This window comes from Geotrypetes seraphini, chromosome 2 (genome assembly GCF_902459505.1).
Source record: "Geotrypetes seraphini chromosome 2, aGeoSer1.1, whole genome shotgun sequence".
Lineage (NCBI taxonomy): Eukaryota > Metazoa > Chordata > Amphibia > Gymnophiona > Dermophiidae > Geotrypetes > Geotrypetes seraphini.
The window spans coordinates 449585050-449605990 of NC_047085.1; the positions used below are offsets into that span (position 1 = coordinate 449585050).

The following is a 20941-nucleotide window of genomic DNA, read 5'->3' on the forward strand; positions in this document are numbered from 1 at the left end:
TTTAATTTTTAGGCATTTTTATTTAATAAATAAATTCAGTTAACATTGCTGTAAAAAGTGAACACCTGTTAAAATAAAGGCACTTAAAAGAAGACCGTGACTAATGTGGAACAAATGCAATTGAAAAAGCAAAATGTACAATGATCCCTTATGACATTTCCACAGAGATACTTTTCTTTGACAGTGACAAGACACAGCATGTGTCCTATCAGAATACAATCTCAACCACTGTAAAGTTACAGCTAAAACTGGAAAATAAAGCAAAATGCAATGGATACAAAAATCTTACAAAAACTGCATCCAAATACATTATTGAAAGATGAGTAGAAGTATGACAGCACCAGGCTTTTAAACAAGGAAAAATATAAGAATTCCCCCCTAAAACACAACTCTCCCCAAATGGCACATGAATTAAGGCTCTCATGTAAATAATGGTAATGGATTTTCTTTTAGTAAAATACTAAAGATCTGGGCTTGAATTTACAATTTGTTTTCTACTTTATTAACAGGGTCAGCTCTTGAAAAACTGCTACATAACTTCAAATTGAACTCCCATCTTTCCAAATTCTTAATCATATTTTCTTCTCAGTTTATTTCAGTCTCCAATTTTTTCCCCAGTTGGCTCAACTTACTGTATATCTGACATCACCTTGAGTAAATCCAACTACTGACCAGTTTTTAAAAGAATATGTAAATTCAAACCTCAATGTCTCTTGTAAAGCTATAACTTATGTTTCATAGATAGGCAAAGGTTTCATACTGATTGTTCTATTTCTCACCCATTAATATTTACAATTTTCAGTATTTCATTCAGAACAGCACTGTTTGAACAGTAAGAGGAGGTACAAGGTCAAAAAGGCACAACGTGACCTTGGCTGACTAGGAAAACAATGCCATCTTAAATGTGCTGACAGTCCTGTGGCATTGATTAGAATTCTATTTGTGCAAACAAAAAAAAAACCCCTTAAAATATTTATACATACTGTACAGTTTTGTTTTGTTTTTTTAAATCTGCATAGGAAACAAAAAACATAACGAGTTAGTAAAAATCACTGTAGTATTGCCCTAAAACTACTTTGTGTCTAAAAAAAAAAAAAAATTGCTATTTTGCATACAGTGTTGTGGAAATACTAGCGATGTTCATTTTCCTTCGTATTTAGGATTGACCACAGTTGTCACAGCACTCTTATAAATAGGATTTTCACCCTAGAAAAGAAAAGAAACAGGTTTTGCTTTATTATAATTAAATTGGCTATGTTGGAAGTCAGACAGTTGACTTCTTAATCTATCTTGTTTACTGCCAGTGCAATAACCAGTGCTTTCACATGATCACTGAGCACAATCTGATCAAAACTGAGTAGTTGGGATGTGTACGGGTCCCAGATGGTGGGGATCTGGACTAGTTTGTTGTTTGTATTTCTGCTAGACGTCCCCTTGTTGGACTCGCCATTTGGGGGATGTTTGGCTCTGCTGGTTAATACCTTGTTACTTTTGCTGTTCCTGTACTGTTCATTTGCTGCCTATGATTCCATGTCTGGACCATTTGCCATTGTTAATAAAAATATATATATGTTAAAAAAAAAAAAAAAATTAGTAATTTTTCCCTACACCACACACACATCTATTGAATATGGGATCTACAGCCATTTTCAAACAAATCTTATAAAAGCTTAAAACACAAACATAACTAAAAAGTAAGCTTTTTTCCCCCCCCAACATTTATCAATGAATACTCAGTAGTACAGGCAGTCCCCGGGTTAAGAACAAGTTACGTTCTTAAGTTACGTTAAGCTGTTCTTAAGTCGGATTTGTATGTAACTCGGAACTTATAGATTTTAAGATTCTTGCTGTTTACTTCTGCTCCCAGCTGAGAAAAGGGCCAACCGTCCCTAACAGCATGCACACACTGTTCTTAATGTGGCCATGCATCATTCCTGAATCTGCTACAGCTAATGTTAGTTCTAGCCACGCAGCGTGGGGTTAGCGCACGTTAATCTGCGTGCGCTAAAAACGCTAGTGCATCTTAGTAAAAGGAGCTCAATGTAATCATGGTTTTCTGCAGAAAGATTTTTCCTGTGAAGCAGCATGTTATCTCTGCAGACACAAATTCAGTTGTGAGAAATGCAAAACCAAGCATCTGTGATAGCTTCTAGATTAAAAAAAAAATTGCTTGTGATATTATGAATGAATTAATGGAATTCATTTACCAAAAAATTTAAACATTGCATGAATACAAAGCCTCATGCTAAAAACTAGTTCTTTTTTCTACCTTTCATCAAGATCCTCTTTCCTTCTATGCTAAAATGCCTGGTTCAACAGGGAATGGCTCTTAGAGAACTGTTTGGTTTCTCCAGTTTGCTATAGGTTTTATTGGCAGCTTTTATTCTATGTTTGCTGTGAACGAACATGTTAAGTTTGCTGCTTCTGATAACTATTTTCTACTTTATTTAGGGGTCCTTTTACTAAGGAGCGCTAGCCGTTTTAGTGCGCTAAATGCTAAGGCATCCATAGACTATAATGGATGCATTAGCATTTAGCGCGTGCTAAAACGGCTAGTGCACCTTAGTAAAAGGACCCCTAAATTTTAACACCACTTGCCTCATCTACCCAAAATGAGACAGAGAGGAAGACAACTGGGCAGTCAGTGTGGACCAAATAGGTCTATAACTTGACATTATTTATTATATTACTAAGCTTTTTGTTGAAGATGCAGATGCACAGATATCATTGTCCTTCTATATAGCCTTTCCTTCACAGAGACAAAGATTGCTATTTCTAAACCTCCCTTCATACACCTCCTACACATACATAAAATGTATCAGCTATTATATGCAAAAAGTAAGTTAATATGTAGTTTTAGAAATATTTACTTGGGGGAAAATTTTTATAAACAACACCTTGGCACCTAAGTTAAGAAGGAAATGCCATTTCAAATGGTACATAAATAAAATTTCAAGGTGCCTAATGCCACTGTAGGCATGGCTATCACCAGAAGTGGTGTTAGCCGCCAGAAGCACGAGTCACGTCAAAGGTAGGTGCCGAAATGTAGGCCTTGAAAACCATTGTCATTTCCAGTACCTACCTTTGCCGGAGGCGCAAAGCTCTAAATGGTGCCATCGCATGATTGACACGTGATCTGCGGCTAACAGCGCCATTTAGAGAATTTGGGCCTTGGTATATCAGCATTATATTGCTCAAGTCAATCTCAAGGCAAGCAAAATAAGCAAAAGTATGAATCCTGAAAAACAAAGGAGGTAGTGCACATTAAGTCCTTATGAAATTATAGACAACCTCTGAAACACAATGACAAAATTGAAAAATGGACCACCACCTTCAAACTGAAACTAAACACAGAGAAAATAAAAGTCTTTTTGGCAAACCCCAATGACAAAATTACGAGAACATCGTTAAAAATAAACAACCACGAATATCCAATATCTAATACCATAAAAATACTGGGTATCACTCTAGATACACACCTAACCATGGCTGACCACACAAACTTACTGGTGAAAAAATGTTTTTACACGCTGTGGAAGCTAAGGACCATTAAAAAAATACTTCGACCCAACATCCTTCAGGTTGCTGGTGCAATCGCTGATCCTATCCATCCTTGACTACTGCAACATCATCTATCTGGGTATCCCACAAAAAACAGTTAAAAAAATTGAGATTAGTACAAAACACCGCTGTTCACTTAATCTTCGGACTGAGAAAAAAAGACCACATTAGCCCCTACTATAAAGAACTGCACTGGCTATCAATAGAAGTGCGAATACTATTCAAATTTTCATGTATCTGTTTCAAACAAGTCTGGGGACTAGCACCTTCCTACCTGCAAACTCACTTCATTCTGCACAACCCCTCACGAACAACCAGAAACAAAAATATTTTTGCATACCCAAAGATCTCGGGCTGCAGATACAAATCCTTCCTGGATAGAACCATCATGTTCCAAGCGAATAGACAGCAAGTCTGGCTGAGAAACTGCATAAATGAACCCAAACTGACTTACAATGCATTCTGAAAATCAATTAAAACCGCCCTATTCGACAAATTCATTGACTAAAACAGACCACCTCTCTCTCTATGATATTCCCCTCTGTAAACGCTATTACAATCTCTCAGGAAGCTCCAATTTTCATGTATTCTTTACCCATGGAACTTAAATTAGTATGTAACTTTTCTATTTTAGGCTTCTTGCTATTCGCTGACTGTCCAGTCTTCTTTCAATGTGAACCGCCTAGAAGTCACTTGACCATGGTGGTATAGAAAAATAAAGTTATTATTATCATTATCATCAGGCAAATCACAGATTACAAAACCAGTGCTGAGCAACAAGAAAACATTTTTCTCTATATTTACCTTCAAGGCTTCCAAAAAGATTCAAAAAGAATGACAAATAAAAAAAGATTTTACTAATGAGTGGACTATAATAAAACTGGTTCTCACAAATAACTGGGAATATAGAACAATCTAAAGAAACTATTCTGAATTTGAAAGTGTCAACACTACTAAAAAGCACATGTTTCTAGAAAACTTGCTATCTTTTGACTAACCAAACCATACTCATTTTAAAATGCTACACTGCTCTGAGGATTTAACTACATTTTTCATTAAGGTTTTCTTATGTCAGGGGCCATAACTTTAGAAACTGAATTCTCTTTTTCTCTCTAACTTTTTTGAAGAAATTCATGTAAAGAATAAGAAATAAATTAGACAATGGAAGATTAGGTTTTTACCCTCAATAATCTTCTGTTAGTCCCCTATAGGATTCAATCCCAATCCGCAATCTGGGAGTTGCAGAAATCCAACACTTTTCTGAGCATGTGCTCCTTCCCCTTAGACCTGGGGTGTCAAAGTACCTCCTCGAGGGCCGCAATCCAGTCGGGTTTTCAGGATTCCCCCCAAAGAATATGCATGAGATCTGTTACCATACCACAAAAGTAGTGCATGCAAATAGATCTCATGCATATTCATGAGGGAAATCCTGAAAACCCGATTGGATTGCAGCCGTCGAGGAGGGACTTCGACACCCCTGCCTTAGACTGAGAGCTAAAACATATCCAGTTGAGTCCCAAAGCCAAGCAACATACCTGAACAAATCCAGGACAAGGGGGAAAGGGGTAGAGAATAACACGGTGGCTGTTACCCACCAAAACAGTGAAGGAAAAAATTGTGTTCATCGTGACTATGGGGACAAGGCCATTCACCACCCCATGGAGTGGTGAACAGACTTGTCCCCGCAGTTAAAGGAGGGAAAGCGCGGGGTCACCTATCGTGCTCCCTCCCTCCTTACTGATCGCTGCTGCTGTCGCCCAGTCCAAACATCTCCCTATTCCCTCCCTGCCCCTTACCTTCGTGGCCGGCGGTTTCTAAATTGCTTTCCTACGAACAGCTGGAGTGTTGAAGCTGCGTGTGGCTACCATAAAGGTAATCTCTGATGCAAACGGAAGTTGCATCAGAGACGACCTTTCTGGCAGCCATATGCAACTTCAACGCTCCGGCTGCTTGTAGGAAAGCAAGTTAGAAATCGCTGTCCACGAAGATAAGGGGCAGGGAGGTTTGTCGGCACAGTTGTGCGCTGCAAGCAGGAAACACTCCTGCCTGTCGGATCAGGGCCTGTTGTCCAGGGGGGGGGTGAAAGTGCCACAAAGGTAAGGGGCAGGGAGGGAAAAAAGAAGGAGAGGTGGGGTGGAGAGGAACAGACGCTGAAGGGAAATGGGGAAGAGAAAGTGGGGAGAAGACACTGAAGGGAAATGGGGAAGAGAGAGTGGGGAGAAGACGCTGAAGGGAAATGGGGAAGAGAGAGTGGGGAGGGGGGGAAAAGATTTGTTGTGGGGGGTTTTTTGTCCTAAAGCTTGGTGATAATTTATCATGCATCTCCTACATTTCAGCCTGTCCTTATCCAGGTGCGATTGATCACTCCTTTCTAATTTCTGTCCTTGGCACTTAAGGGTCCCAAGTTATGGCCTAACAGCTTACCACAATCTTTTGAAGACAACTACTGATGAAAACACAAATCAAAGGAAATTCATCCCATTCACATCTGAGGATATTTTGCCTAATATCCACTTAGGGCTCTTTTTACCAAGGTGTGCTAACGGTTTTAGCGCATGCTACAATGCTGCGTGCGCTAAATGCTAACGCCTCCACAGAGCTTGCGTTAGTATTTTTCGTTTAGTGCGTGGTTTGCATGTGCTAATCTTTAGTGCACACTAAAAATGCTAGCGCACCTTAGTAAAAGGAGCCCTAAGTTTCCAATTTAATGTAATACATGAGAACAGGATTGATTTTAGCAATGGGGAAAGAAGATAGTGGTTCTCTTCCTGAAATCACCAAATAGGGTTTCCCCCTACTCTTCTAACAAACCATCTAAAATGAACCAGTATTTTTAGCTGGCACTGCCCTAATGACATGAAGAATGCTTCTTACACCCAGCTTTCAGCCAAGAGCCCAGCCCACTTCTGGTGTCCCATAGGAGGACAGTCCACCTCTCTTCATTCTGCTATCTTAGAGTGGGCTAGCGGAGCTGCAGTGTTTGGTTCCAGCCTTTCAGGAGCAGGGAAATTGAAGCAGAGGAGTTGCTTTTGTAGTATTGGCCCAGGCTGACCTGGCTTGATTGGGGACATGGAATTAGAAGTTTGAATGAGACTGAGGACAGTGAGAAATGACTAACTGAAGGGTTTATTTTTAATTTTCTTTTCTTTTAATTGGGTTTGTTTAATTTTGCTATTTTTTTCCTGCTTTTATTTTTAGGATTCTTTGATATTGAAGTTTTCCCTTCTGTTGTGCCTTTTATGCACCTATAGTATTGAATTTACTGCATTATCTTTTCCCCTTCCTTGCCTTTATATAGGTAAAAATGTAAGTAATTTCTTTCATAGGTACTATAGTTAGATTGTGAACCCACTGCGACAGAGAGAAATTCAAAGTACCTGATTAGATTTTTGGCCATTACTTAAGTCAATTTAATTGTTTTGTAAACTGCTTTGAATCCTTTGGGAGATTTAGCAGCATATAAAATACTACATTAAATTAAATTATGCCCTATGTCATCATTTCCCAGAGTCATCATCCTCCTGTCTTCCTCCCTCCCCACCAATTGCCTTCAGTGCAGCAATTTATGTTCTGACAGGCCCTGAGATGTCACAGAATCTCCTCTGGCATGGACTTCCTGTCGCCATTGAAACCTACAGAGCATTAGTGCTGTCTGATTTGCAATTCTAATAGATTCCATTAGATGGGAGGTGTTGGGACTTTCCTCACCACCCTCCTGCCATAACCCGTGTTGCTGCTTCTCTAGAGGAGCAGCAGCAGCAAAAGAAGCTACTCATCACATGGTTGGAGTGTGGCTCTGCCCCAGAACAGGAAGCAAAAAACAATGACACCCATAGAGGTGAAACTGCCTCCAGAACTGGAATAAAAAATACTTTATTGCATGAAAATTGAACAAGACGAATGACCCGACACAGACAGTGTTTCGGCTCTTGCCTGCCTCAGGGATCCAACATAACGTGTGTGCTCCTCACTCCAGCTTGAGCCGAAACACCGTCAGTGACGGGTCATTTGTCTTATTCAATTTTCATGCAATAAAGTATTTTTTATTCCAGTTCTGGAAGCAGTTTCACCTCTGTGGGTGTCATTGTTTTTGGTTGTACTGTTGGACTCCCTTTTTCTGTTTTCTGACCCAGAACAGGAAGCAACACCCAAGGGGAAGTGAGACCAGCAGCTGTGCTAATGGAGCATCCAGTCCCACAGTAAGTAGCTTCTTTTGCTGCTACTGCTGCTCACCAAGAGAAGCAGCAGCAGCATGGGTGTCAGAAAGATAGGAGAGAACAGAGAGGAGGCATATGCTGGATTGGGGGGGGGGGGGGGCTGGACTGGAAAAACAGAGAGGGTAGATGTTAGATGGTGAAGAGAAAGACAAGAGAGGGTAGGGGACCTAAGGAATAAAGGAGAAGCTGAAGATGAGGAATAGGGACATTGAGATGCAGTGCTGGACATTAGAGGGGGATAGGGTCACAGAGTGGTACTGGCTAGAGAGGACAAGAATAAAAATACAGAGAGGGGAGATGTTCCACATGGCAGGAAGATAGGGGCAAGGACCCAGAAGGCAGTAGAATTATGGACATGGACAGAGAAGAAATGTCAAAAGGACATGGAGATCCTGGAAAGAGAGTTAAGGAAGTAGAAACCACTGACTGGGACCAACACAATTACGAAAATTAAAAGACCAAACAAAGGTAGAAAATGTTATGTTATTTTCCATTTATTGATGGTGACCTTGAAGAACAATAAAATAAAAAAATTGATTCATATGAATTAAACTGAAAACTTTTTTAGCCAAATTGGTCACTATAACTGCCCATCATCAATGCAGGGAAAAATATACCAGGAACGGGGTCGTGGCCCAAATATCACATATGGTTTTTTTATAATCAAAACTACAAATATTTTCCTCAAAAATATTTCCCAAAGAAAAATAATTTATTTTTTGAAGGAGCTATGATTACTGCTCACTTATATAAGCTTAAATTATTCTATCCTGAGAGCAACCAATAAATCTAGAGAATAAGGGGCTCATAATAAAAAATTTTTTTAAAAAAAAGTCTAAAAAGTGGCCTAAATGGGTACTTGGATGATTAAAAAGCCTGATTATCCAAAACCCATAACCAAAGCTGGTTTTAGATGTATCTAAAACCAGCTTAGGCCTTTCCCCTGTCTCTAAAACGCATAGAGGTGTTTTTAGAGGAGGGGAAAGGGCGGGAGGTGGGCCGACCTAGACATCGAATGGCGGGCTTTAGGTCCTGATTGGCCCAGCCGCCTCAAATCCCGCCCACAGGTGAAGCCTGAGGCGCCTGAGCCAACCGGAATCGGCCCAGTAGCCTTAGGCCCCTCCTGTGGGCGGGGCCTTAGGCACATGGGCCCAATCAAGCCCATGTGCCTAAGGCCCCGCCCACAGGAGGGGCCTAAGGCTACTGGGCTGATTCCGGTTGGCCCAGACGCCTCAGGCCCCATCTGTGGGCAGGGTTTGAGGTGGTTGGGCCAATCAGGCCCGCCATTCAATGGATAGCAGGCCTGCTGGACGGATGGGCTTGGGACCTGTCTGTCAAACTTTTTTACAGGTACCGGGGGTGGTGTTGCGGGGGGCTGATGGGGGGTTCAGGGGGGTGCACCGAGGGCCTGGGATCCCTCCTGCCCGTATCTTAGTGGGGGTGGGGTCGCCTGGGCAGGAGGGGTTGGGCTCCCTCCTGCCAGGATCATTGTCGGGCGGGGGAGAGGGGGGCGATCGCTATCACTGCAGCAGAGATGGCTCATCTCTCCTGCTGTGATAGCGATCGCCCCCCGAACCGCGGCACTTCAGTGTGAGGATCGCTGGCAGGGGAGATGCCCTGCTACGATGCTCACCCTGAAGTGCTGCGGTTCAGGGAGTGGGCGATCACCATCACGGCAGGAGAGATGGCTCATCTCTCCTGCTGCAATAGTTGCTGGGGGTGTGTGTGTGGATTCTTTAACCGTGTTGTTTTTGACAAACACCGGTTACTGAATCCAGCTTTTAGGTGAAGGAATGGCTTTGGGCGTTTGAGACTTAGGTTTTCATTTGGTTCATTATATGTGATAAGTGTAGACGTAGTGGTGATCTGGCTGTTTAAACAGCTGATCGTAGAGGCAGGCCATTATATTAAAAAAAAAAAAACCAAAAAAAACCAAAATCCTCCTTTTGGACCTTTTTTTTTTTTTTTTTATAATGGACATTTTCCCTGCTTCTACTTTCAACGTTTTGGGACTTAGATGTTGTTTTTTTTTAATTATGCCCCTCCGTGTACAGACATCTGAATGTCAAAGGACTTGTTTGTATCAAGGTGTTTAAAATCAGATCTACCACATTAAATTTGAAATTTATCAAAAGGTACACTACTGCTACAAAGGTTTACAGAAGATATTAAAGTTCTGATTTACCTGGTTCTCTTTTCCCAGTTAATGGGTTTAATTTATATGTTAATTGAGAATATATTTTTCCAGCACAGACTGTTCACTACTTCCATGTTGGTTAATCATAGTCTTGCCACTTTGGTAAAATTAGCGTTCCAGAGCAATAGTAGCTAAATAATAAAGTTAGTTAATTCTTCAAAGCAAGGTGCCATTTACTTTGCAGTTATTTAAAAATTAGTGAATTAAAGCAATTTCTTCCGTAGTGGATAGTGGGGGGCCACCGTACCCCCATCTTTAGCATGTCTTTATACGGCCAGATTCGAGCAGTGGAATGTCCAAGGATCTCAATATAGTAAATGTATAGTAGGCTGGAAGAGATTTTCTATTTTGTTAATATGGTCAGGTTCAGCAGAGGAGTTAAAAATATATTTGCAGTACCTGGAATCCTGTGATTCAAACATCTCTTTCCAGTCTACGATTTCACACACAATAGTCTATTTTTTGGATGTGCAGATCATGTGTTTCATTACAACTATTTTTAGTAAGCAGACCAACCGTAACACTGTCCTCCATTATGATAGTTATCATCCAAGATCATCCGAGGAATTTACGTGACAGTGTTCTGGTTGGCCAGTTTCTCAAATTGAAACAGTTATGTGCCGAGTCAGAAGAGTTTTCTAGAGAAGCCAATGTGATGAGTAATAGATTCAAGCAAAGGGGGTATCCTCAAAAAATTATATGAAAAGCATTCAAGTGAGCTAGCAACACTTAATAGGGATTGGTTGTTTTTGCATACTGATCAGGTTAGGGGGGACAACAAGGTGACTTGTGTATTACCGAAATTCATATCAGGCACAATGAATTAGAAAAGCTATCCGTCAACACTGGCACATATTAAATTTACACCAAGAGTTGATGGAAATTTTGTCTGATGGGGGAAAGCAGGAGGGTGAGTTAAGTGAGTAGCGAGGGCATTTCCAGTGCACTAGATGTGTGTATTGCAGGTATGCTCTGGAGATTAATTAAAGGTGATAATTCCAACTAGTGGTAAAGAGTTTCACTTGCAGTCTTATTCTATTTGTGAAACAAGCCAAGTGGTGTATGTTGTCCAATGCCCATTTGGGATATGGTATATTGACCAGACAGTAGATAGTTCAACATCTAAGCAATCTCCAGTTAGGCAAATTGGAAGTGCCTCTGGTGTCCCACCGGTCAGTGAGTAATCATGACGTTGAAGATTTGAAATTTGTGGTTTTGATTAAAGTGGAATTGAGATGGGGGGGAAATATTTCTGATATATTGTTGAGGAAGGAGCAACAATTCACCAATGGGACATGATAGAGCCTAGGGAACTTAACAGGGAGGTAGCGTGGAATCTATTATGAATTGGATATTAATAGGCAAGATGCAGGTGAAAGTATTCCATCAAAATGAGGCTTTAAGGGGGATTTATCTGCCATTGCATACAGTTCAAGATCTTATTGCTGACCTAAGTGTGTTCATTCTGCTGCACCTCAATATCTCGTCTCTCTTTTCTCTCCTTATACACCTCCCAGAGAACTCCGTTCCTCAGATAAGTCACTCTTAATGTTACCCTTCTCCTCCACTGCCAATTCCAGACTTTGTTCTTTTCATCTAGCTGCTCCCTATGCCTGGAATAAATTACCAGAGTTTGTCCAGCAAGCCCCTTTCCTTCCCTTGTTTAAAAGCAGACTGAAAAACCCACCTTTTTGATATAGCTTTCAATCCTTAACCTTACTCCTCTGCCCTTCAATCCAGCCAGCTGATTAACCGTTCCCCTTAACTGTATCCATGACATCCTGTTTGTCTGTCTTGCCTGTTTAGATTGTAAGCTCTTTCAAGCAGGAACTGTTTTCTTACTCTTTGCAACTTTGTACAGCGCTGCGTGCGTCTGGTAGCGTTTTAGAAATAGTAGTAGTAGTAGTATTATATAGGAACAGAAGAATGGGGAGAGTACTAGTCATTCCTGGTGTAAGGTTTAGAAAGGAGTGGATGCTCTGATATAAAAAAAAACTCCTCTGGGTTGCTGCAGCATGAGAAATCAGGATATTTAGCAGGTATTATTAAAATATATATTTTTGTGTGGAATTAGGAATGTGAAACAGATCTTGATTAATGAGTTTTAGTGTGGTAATAATGTGTTTATGAATGTTTAGAGTGGATTGGGAGCCCTGGATAGTTTTAGCTCCTGAAGACACTTCAGAGTGAAACACAGTTCTGTGTTGGACTAGACTGTTTATTATTCTACTGAATGGCAAAGGATTTAGAGGACTTTCCTGTGAATGAAGATAAGTTGCCTGTTTAAGTGGATAGACTATGCAAGCAGTCAATTGTGATTAAATGGGAGGATAGAGGATAATGGACATTTTAGACACTTTAGGAATAGCTTAAATTATAAAGGTGTTTGAGTGTGGGGGCTCTTGATGTTCAGTTTTTAGGTTTGATGTGATGTTTGTTGAAATGAATATTCATATGTATAAACCATCAGTATTTCTATATATTGATTAGTACAATTGTAATAAAAAAAATTAGTTTGAGAAAGTCAATATAATAGCTTCTCTGCTAGGTAATGTGATAATTAATTTGGAGCTATTACTGAATAATGGGCAGTCCCAAGATAGATAGGAGTTTAATATAAACTTGAGAGATAATATTTCCCAAGTACATCCTGTATAATGAAAGTCATCCTCCACAGGTTATAAATTAGTGTAAAAACACTATTTTCAATTATTTTAAAATTGATCATTTGACATTTTTTTTGCTACTTTGGGTTTATTTTTTCTTTTAAGTTTATTACAGTAAATAATTTCGGCAAATCAGTTTTAAACACCTGAAAGTAAATTTCATTAATGAGAAATAGCATTAAGTGAATCCCCATATAATAAGGGATTATAGTAATAGTTAACAGATGGTAAGTTGTATGGCTGGCCATGTGAACATATATATTATAAGCAAAGAAATAAGGAAATCTTTTACTAAGGCGCGCTAGCTGATTTAGCGCGCACTAAATGCTAACATGTCCATAGAATATAATGGGCGCGTTAGCATTTAGCGCACCCTAAATCAGCTAACATGTCTAGCAAAAGACCCCCCTATTCTCTAAAAACTGGCCTTTTCAATCTGTGTTTTGGATATTACATGTACTTTTGGCTGCATATTGTGCTGCTACTTTCATCCTTACAGATAGGCATGGGTCTGCCTGCTGTATTACATTATGTAGATAATATTTTGTGACTCTTTGCATTGGTACAGCATACATGTTTCTTGCCTTAACATTTATTGTACTTTATATACTAAATTCAATAAAAAAAATTTGAACTAAAAAAAAAAAAAGACATAAAATGAAAAAATTGTTAAGACAAATCATTCACAACTGTACAAAAGAAAAATGAAGGATGAGTAACATACTTAAGCTTACAAATTTCAGGGAGTAAGGAGATAAGTTTTATGAATAATCTTACACTGCTTGCTTTCTGTCAACAAAATTTAGCTCTCAAATACACATAAATGAAAATGAACAAACAATGCGTGCAAATTTAGAAAGGAATTTCAAAGGAAATGAGAACAAATCATTCAAGATGCACTCAAATTCATATTTACAAAGTAGTTTCATGCAATAATAGAAGATTAGTTTCTTATTTTTGCTACGAATAGATATTTACCCTTTTACTGCAAAGTCTGTAGAGAGCCTAATTTACATATTTTTCTGCTCTTTCTCCTCTCATTCTGGTCTGTGCTGATTTCCTCAGTTTATCAAAGCAGTTAGTCAACCCTAGAGTGGGTACAGAAAGAAGGGATGCGGGGATTCTCCCTGTAACAAAACAAGTCTGTTCTGCTCAACAAAAACATTAATTAAAACATTTTGCAACACATGAAATGAAATGAAACTTATGTGCAACCTGCTTCAATAGGTTACTCAATTTGCTAATTTTACATTACTGTAATAAAAATTATTTTCCTCCCTGACCGCAAGGAACAATGGAAGTAAACAAGACATATGACCCTCCAGACATGTCCGACACAGAAAGCAGGTTAATGAACTGAGAGGGTGAGCATCAAGACCGATATTCCTGTTTACAAGAAAGAAGATTAGCAAAGGTAAGAACCTAATCTTCCATTCTAGTGCAACAGGAATATCAGTGTTGACCAACAGGATGTACCAATCCCCAGTGCCTAGGAAGGGACACGTGAGTCTGTTATCAGCACTGCAAAACCAAACTCTGCATCCCTTCTGGCTGCTACATCCACAGACTATGCCACCCCTGTGGTGGAATATGCCTTTACTCCCACTTTCTGCTCCCAATCAATATAAGCCGAAGAAATCACCAGATGAATCCATCTTGAAATGGTCGCTTTTGATGCCGACTGTCCCCGTCGTGCTACACCCAGGAGCATGAAGAGATAATCTCCCAGGCAAAACACGGTTGTCATCTCTAAATAATGAAGAACTCTTCAGTTGTCCAGACATTTCAGGATCTTTGTCTTCCTCCTTTGCTCCTGAGGGCAAACTAGGAAATTCATTTGGTAAGAGGGAAAGTACCATTTAAAGCAAGACAACAGTCTCTGAAATCTTGTTGGACCCTGCAGGACAGAACCTGCAATTCTGATACCCATCTGGCCAAACTCATGGACACTAAAAGCACAGTCTTGCCTGCTATGTCCATGAGCAAGGCTTCCTCCAAGGGCTCATATGGAGTTCATGTTAGTATCCACAGGATGAGATTAAGATTCCATGATGGAAAAGGCTGGCGCACAGGGGGGCGAAGACACAATGCTCCCTTCAAAAACCTGGTTCACTGTCTGGTCTGCCCTCTAAAGCACAAAGACCCACTATCTGTACCTTGAGTGAACCCACTGCAAGGCTTTTAATCGAGCCATTCCTGAAGAAAGGGTAAGACCATGACAACTGAAGCCTTGGTCGGATTTGTACCTCTCCATCAGCACTGTAAACACTTCCATGCCTTTGTATGGGCTGCCAAAGTGGACTGCTTCTTAGATCTTAGGAGGGTGGTTATCACCATGTTCGAATAGCTCAAGAGCTAAGCAGCAAGACTAAAGTGATCTGGATCCTCCAGATCAATGGGGCCTTGTGAGAGGAGTCCCGGATGACAGGGGATCCAATTGCCTCTCGGTAGACACACTAGATCTGCGTACCACGGCCGTCTCGGCCAGTCCAGGGCAACCAGATTAACTAGCTCCTTGTGGGTCCTTATCCTTCAGATGACTCTTCCTATCATCGGCCATGGGGGGAAACACATACAGAAGCTCTGCTTGAGGCCAGGGCTGGACCAGAGCGTCCAGCCTGTCGCTTCCTGGCTCATTTATTTATTTATATTTCTATCCCGTTCTCCCAGGAGCTCAGAACAGGTTACAATTGACATTCACAATAAAATTATAGGACAAAGTTTATAGGTGGCTGTAGAAAGAGAGAACTGAGTGGCCTTATTGCTAGCTGATGCCATGCGATCAAATGTTAGTCACCCCAGCACTGTAGAAGTGAAAGGCAGGCGCGAGCCCCGAGCGCACCTGCCTGGTACTGCGTCGCTGCTCGAATGGTGTCATTGGTTCTCGCGGGAGCTGACTGCACCATTCGAGCGGCGGCATGGGACCAGGCAGGCATGCTCGGGGCTCGCGCCTGCCATTCACTTCCACGGCAGATGGGGGAGCCTGCCGATGCAACGCTGGACCGAGCTGACGGCACTATTCGGGTGGTGGCATGGGACCAGGCAGGCGCACTCGGGGCTTGCATTTGCCTCTCACTGCCGCGGCAGATGGGGACTCGGGCAGCCGTCTAGCAGGGGAGGCTGCCGATGCAGCGCTGGGCCGCCAGGATTGCATAAAGATACCGGGGGGTAGGGTGGGGGGGTGTCCTGCAGAATGGTACTAAGAAAGGGGGCGCTCCTGCTGGAATTAAATTATCAGGAGGCTTCCCAGCACTGCAGAAAGATACCCTGCAAAAAGGTACTGGGGAAGGGAGCCCTCCTGCTGGAATTACAGTAAATTAATCACTTGTTTAAATTTACAACAAATGTACAACTGAGGCAAGAGGTCTTGTGCTGGACATGTGAATTCCTTTTTTTATAATTTTACACAAAATTATCAAGCATAGTATCTTGTACAGTATGATTATAATTAGGAACAAGAAAAAAGGAAAATAATTTTATAAAAAGGAGAAACAACATATTCCCTTTACAATATTAAGCAATCAGTAGTCCACAATTATCTTTCTGTGAACCAAGACTTTCAGAGAGTGATATTAATAATTAAGAAAGAAATCATTTAAAAAGTAAAATCAAAAGTGACTGGAGTTAAGGGGAGTACTCTAATCATGAGTCAGTTATTATTCCAGTTGTTCCACCTTTCTCAAAACGTTTCAAAGCTACAAAATTTGTTAGGTGTGTCGGATCAACGAAAACATATTTATCTGGGCCATAAAGAACAATACATTTACAGGGAAATCTAAGAAAAAAAAACTTTCCCCCCAGTGAAATTACACCTGGTTTCAATAACAAAAACTGCCTTCTTAGTTTTTGAGTCTCTTTGTTGTGACATCTGGAAAGATCTATACTTTTTGTCCCAGAAACTCTTTAGTTCTATTTTTAAAGAACATCTTCATAATCCAGTTCTCATCTGGTGCCAGTGCAACAGTCGCTAATAATGTTGCTGGTGTGGCCAAATCTTTTGTAGAAGTTTCCAATAAAGTGGAAATATCTAGTTGTAGTTCCTGCTGTCCTTGGTTAATCAATTGCTGCTCTGTATTCCTAATAGGCAAATATGTATGAAAGGTGGAATTAACTCCTCGGAAACTGAGAAAACTTCTAGGAAATATTTCTTTAACATTTCCCTAGGGGACATAGAGAAAACCCTAGAGAAGTTTAGGAACCTCCAATTATTGGCTCAATGGCCATTTTCAATCATTTCCAGTTTCCACCTAATATTAACACAGTCTTTAACCACAACTTCCTGTAGCTGTTTGACCTCAATTATTTCAGCTTCATTTTTTCCCAACTTAGATTTGATTGAGGTCATTTCTGATTGTATTACATTTAGTTCTTGTTTATGTATTTTCTTTTCCACCTCTCTAATTTGTGGATTCAAAGTGTTTTCTAATTTAATAACTAAGTCCCAGAGAGACTCCATTGTAATTTCAGTGGGTTTTTCAACCATGGAAAAAACTAGTCTCACCTCCCAAAGTTGTTTGTTAGTTCTATTTTCCTCCTTCTTCTTCGATGTTCCAATTACCATATCTCTCTCAAGACTCGAAGAGTCTTTCGGGATATCGTTCTCCAAACTCCCAGAAGAACGAGCCTCCCGGGTTGCAGACACTATCTCATTGGAGGTGTCTGATTCCCGCTGTGAGCTGAGGTTGGGGGGAAATGTCTCTTACTTCAGGGCTCAATGTGACCTCTAACCCAGAGATCCCTTTAGCAGTGTCACTCTGTGTCACTGGTTCCAGCGGGCGATTCCCTGATATCGTTGACTCCCTTTGAAGCCGATTCAGGAGCTGCATGATGGTGATTGTAGGGGGATTTTCAGGGGGCTGTGAGGCTCCTGCGGCACTTCTCCCCCTCCTTTTTGGCATGAGGAAAGTTTCAGACAAGCTGAAAAACGAAACAAGGTAAAGTTTCCAATTTTCCCCAAGCACTCGAGAGCAGCTTCCAACATTCAGCCACTCGCGGCCCCATCTTGGATCACTCTGTGAATTGCTTTAAAAAAAAAAAAGAGAAGAAGAGGAAATAAAAATGTAAAGGTATCAGAGATATGTATTTCCAAATTTGAGCAGGAAACAGAAAGACTTCCCAGCCTGCCCTGCACCCTGTCCCTACCTGCCTGCCAGCCACTAGGTACTGCCCTGTCCCAGCCTACCACAAGAGGGGGGGACAGGGTACAGAGCTTGGTAGGGAGGGGAACAGACTGCAGAGCCTGGCAAGGAGTGTGGGATTGGGTGCAGAGCTTGGCAGGAAGAATTTGGTTCAGAGTGGGTTTTTTTCTTGTTTTCCTCCTCTAAATCTAGAATGCGTCTTATGGTCAGGTGCGTCTTATGGAGCGGAAAAATATGGTAGGCTCTCTACAGACGTGCAGTAAAAGAGAATAAATATCCGTTGGTCAAGACTGATATTCCTGTTGCACTATATAACCACAAAAAAAACAACAACCCAAAAAACATTTTATCCTAACACAGAAAGGATATGCTAAGTAACCCTAATAGAAAAATTTATTTCTGTTCAATAGTCTAGGGAAGCCATTAAATTGCAATTCCCATCTAATCTTATCAATTCCTCAACTTTTACTGAATACACAGTCTGAAAAATCTCACCATGCTTCTGTACAAATACAGCAAGGTTTTGACTAGTTTAGAAATGAAAAAAAATGACTCAATGGGGTATGTGCCAATCATATAAAACACTGAAAGGAAAATAAATCCCAGAAGTCTTTGATCGAGAGGCAAAAAGAACTCTACAACATTTGTGAACTTGGGTCCTCTAGTACTACTAATATATCTGGTTTCCAGACTAGCTAACATATTCACATATAGATGGTTCTTAAATCAACTATTTGCAAATACATCTGGCTTTTAGCAGTTCCACAATTACTGAGATGTATTGTAGCAGCTAAGACTGGAGAATGCCATCCCTAGGAAATGTCAAAATTTTAAATCCTTTGTACAACTAATTAAAGTGTAATAGCACCAATTAAGTATCATAGCTGTGATTTATAAGTAAAATATATTAATAATTTCAGTAACAAAACTCACATCCTGAATAAAATCCTACCACAGCAAAATAAAAAAGCATCTTAATTTCTACAGCATCTACTGCTTGTACCAGAAGCACACAAAGGTTAATAGTTTGAGAAATAGCAGGGAGTATATCACAGAAACCATGCAAAGAAAAGGCAGAAAATACAGACTGAGATTTAGAGAGCAGCTTTACGTCCATAGTTTGGATTCTTGAAATTATTTATAGGGCTCTTGTAAATTGGATTCTCTTGCTGAAGAGAAAAGAAATTGTTAACACTGAATGATTTCAACAGTAAGCAAGAAAAGAGATTAAAACAATACCGAGATATACAATTATTTTGAAAGTTTATTTCCTGCCTAAAATCTAGGCAGGTTACAGTATGAACATGCATAAAATACAATATGAGGGGGTCCCCCCATATCTGCAAATTCTGTATCTGTGGTTTCACTTATCCACAATTTCCCAGAGGCTCTCCTTTACTCTACCCCACTCTACCCACAGTACCCTCAACAGTTCTCAAATCTTCACTGGCAGCATCTCCTGCCTGCTGCTCACGCTAGCCAGAAAAAGGGAGCTCAGGCTGGTGCGAGCAGCAGGCAGGAGATGCTGCTCATTGCCGGTGAAGATTTGAGAAGGTATGCTGGGGTGGGGGGCATGATGGATGGGAGCATGAGGAGCGCTTGGTGCCCGGGCTACCGTAAACCACATTCTCTAATACAGACAGTATGCATTAGCTATATCTACTAGTTAAAGCAGCAAGATGAAAACCAGGGAAGTCAAGATTCAAATCTCTATGCTCGAGATTTTAGACAAGTTACTTAACACTCTACTGCCTCAGGTACAAAACTTAAATTGTGATCCTCCAGGGACAGGTACCTGAATGCAGCTTACCTTGAGCTGATACTGAGAAAGCTGATCTAAATCCAAATCCAGGTAAAGGTAAAAGGGATGGGACTTGATATGCCGCTTCTGCTGTGTGGTTTACACAATCAATGTAGTTTACATGGGGCAATAAAGTGTTAAGGGTCTTTCCATGTCAAGTGGACCAATACTGAAAACCTCCCACACTCAACCCCCTTAAAATGTCTATAACCAATTGATCTTCCTGCAGCTGATCATTTAAAAGCTATCACAAAGCACGAGTTTAAACCAGGCCAAAATCTTTGCCCAAGATGCAGACAAGACTTGCATGTCAAATTGCAAGATCTAAGTAGCCCTAAGCCTGATTTTGACAGTGATGACCCTACTGATGCATCTGAAAACCTTAAGCAAAGTTGGCGTTTTAGGTCACACGAGGCATGGGAGTGGATCAATTGCTTTTGTTCAACCACCCCTAGCTCCTGACCAAATTGAGATCCACTTCTCCCTCGGTATTCACGGGGGTTAGGAGTGAATAACTTTGTGCCGGCTCTGACCCACCCCCAGACTTTACCTGGTGGTCTCCGCCTCCGATCGCCTCCTTCTGTGCATGTTTGCAGGGGCCAGTGCGGGTGCTTCTCCACTTTCCCTGCTTTGGTGTCGGGCCGGGCAGAATGAAGATCATTCCTCTCGGCTGGGCAGCCTGTGCCGGCCTTACCAGGTGGTCTAGCAGGCTTTCGGGGCAGGAGCTATCTTCCTACGCTCCTGCCCCATGCAGCTCGCCAATAGGAAATGGCTACTGTGACCTCCCGTAGTCTCTCGAGACCACGACAGGAGCTCACGGCTGCCATTTCCTATTGGCGATCTGCACGGGGCAAGCGTGAAGATTGCTCCTGCTCTGAAAGCCTGCTAGATCACCAGGTAAAGCCAGGATGCTGAGGGGAAGGCGGGAGGAAGGCAGGGAAGGTCTGAAACGCAGGGTTCTCCCCCCCCCCAAAAAATAGCAGATAATCGAAACTGCAACAATGAAACTGCGAATAGGGAAGGGGAAGTGTAGATCCAAAAATTTTTTGCAGTGTTTCATTTGAGACCCTAGACGACAATTTGATTGAATTTCAAGGAGGGGGGGGGTGAGATTTTCTGCATTAACATCCTGTATGGTTGCTAGCTTGTTACAAAACTTGTTCTTTCAATCAAATAGCTTTTAAAGTTGGTTCACGCAGCTACATGTTTTGCGCTCTTTTATTGTCTTACTAGTGTTTTAGCCCGTTACATTAAACCCTCCTTCCCTCACATGTTCCCTTCCATAGTTTGTCCCACCCCCACCCTCCGAAGCCAGCTTGCCTGCCTGCCATCCCCCTGTACAGTAGAACTCTCCCCCCCCA

The 20941-nt window shown here is 41.1% G+C and overlaps 1 protein-coding gene across 3 annotated transcripts in view; it reads right to left on the bottom strand.

Annotated features, from left to right (window-relative positions):
- The window catches only part of ITGB1 (integrin subunit beta 1), a 234339-nt gene continuing 213398 nt past the window's right edge, over positions 1–20941 (bottom strand). For 2 of the 3 annotated variants that reach the window (XM_033931504.1, XM_033931505.1), the window contains 2 exons: positions 18868–18948; positions 1–1206 (listed from right to left, as the gene is read on the bottom strand). In XM_033931504.1, the coding sequence (XP_033787395.1) occupies positions 18874–18948 (75 nt within the window). In that variant the 3' untranslated portion in view covers positions 1–1206; positions 18868–18873. The remainder of the gene's footprint in view (positions 1207–18867; positions 18949–20941) is intronic. The other variant, XM_033931506.1, reaches the window with a different exon arrangement.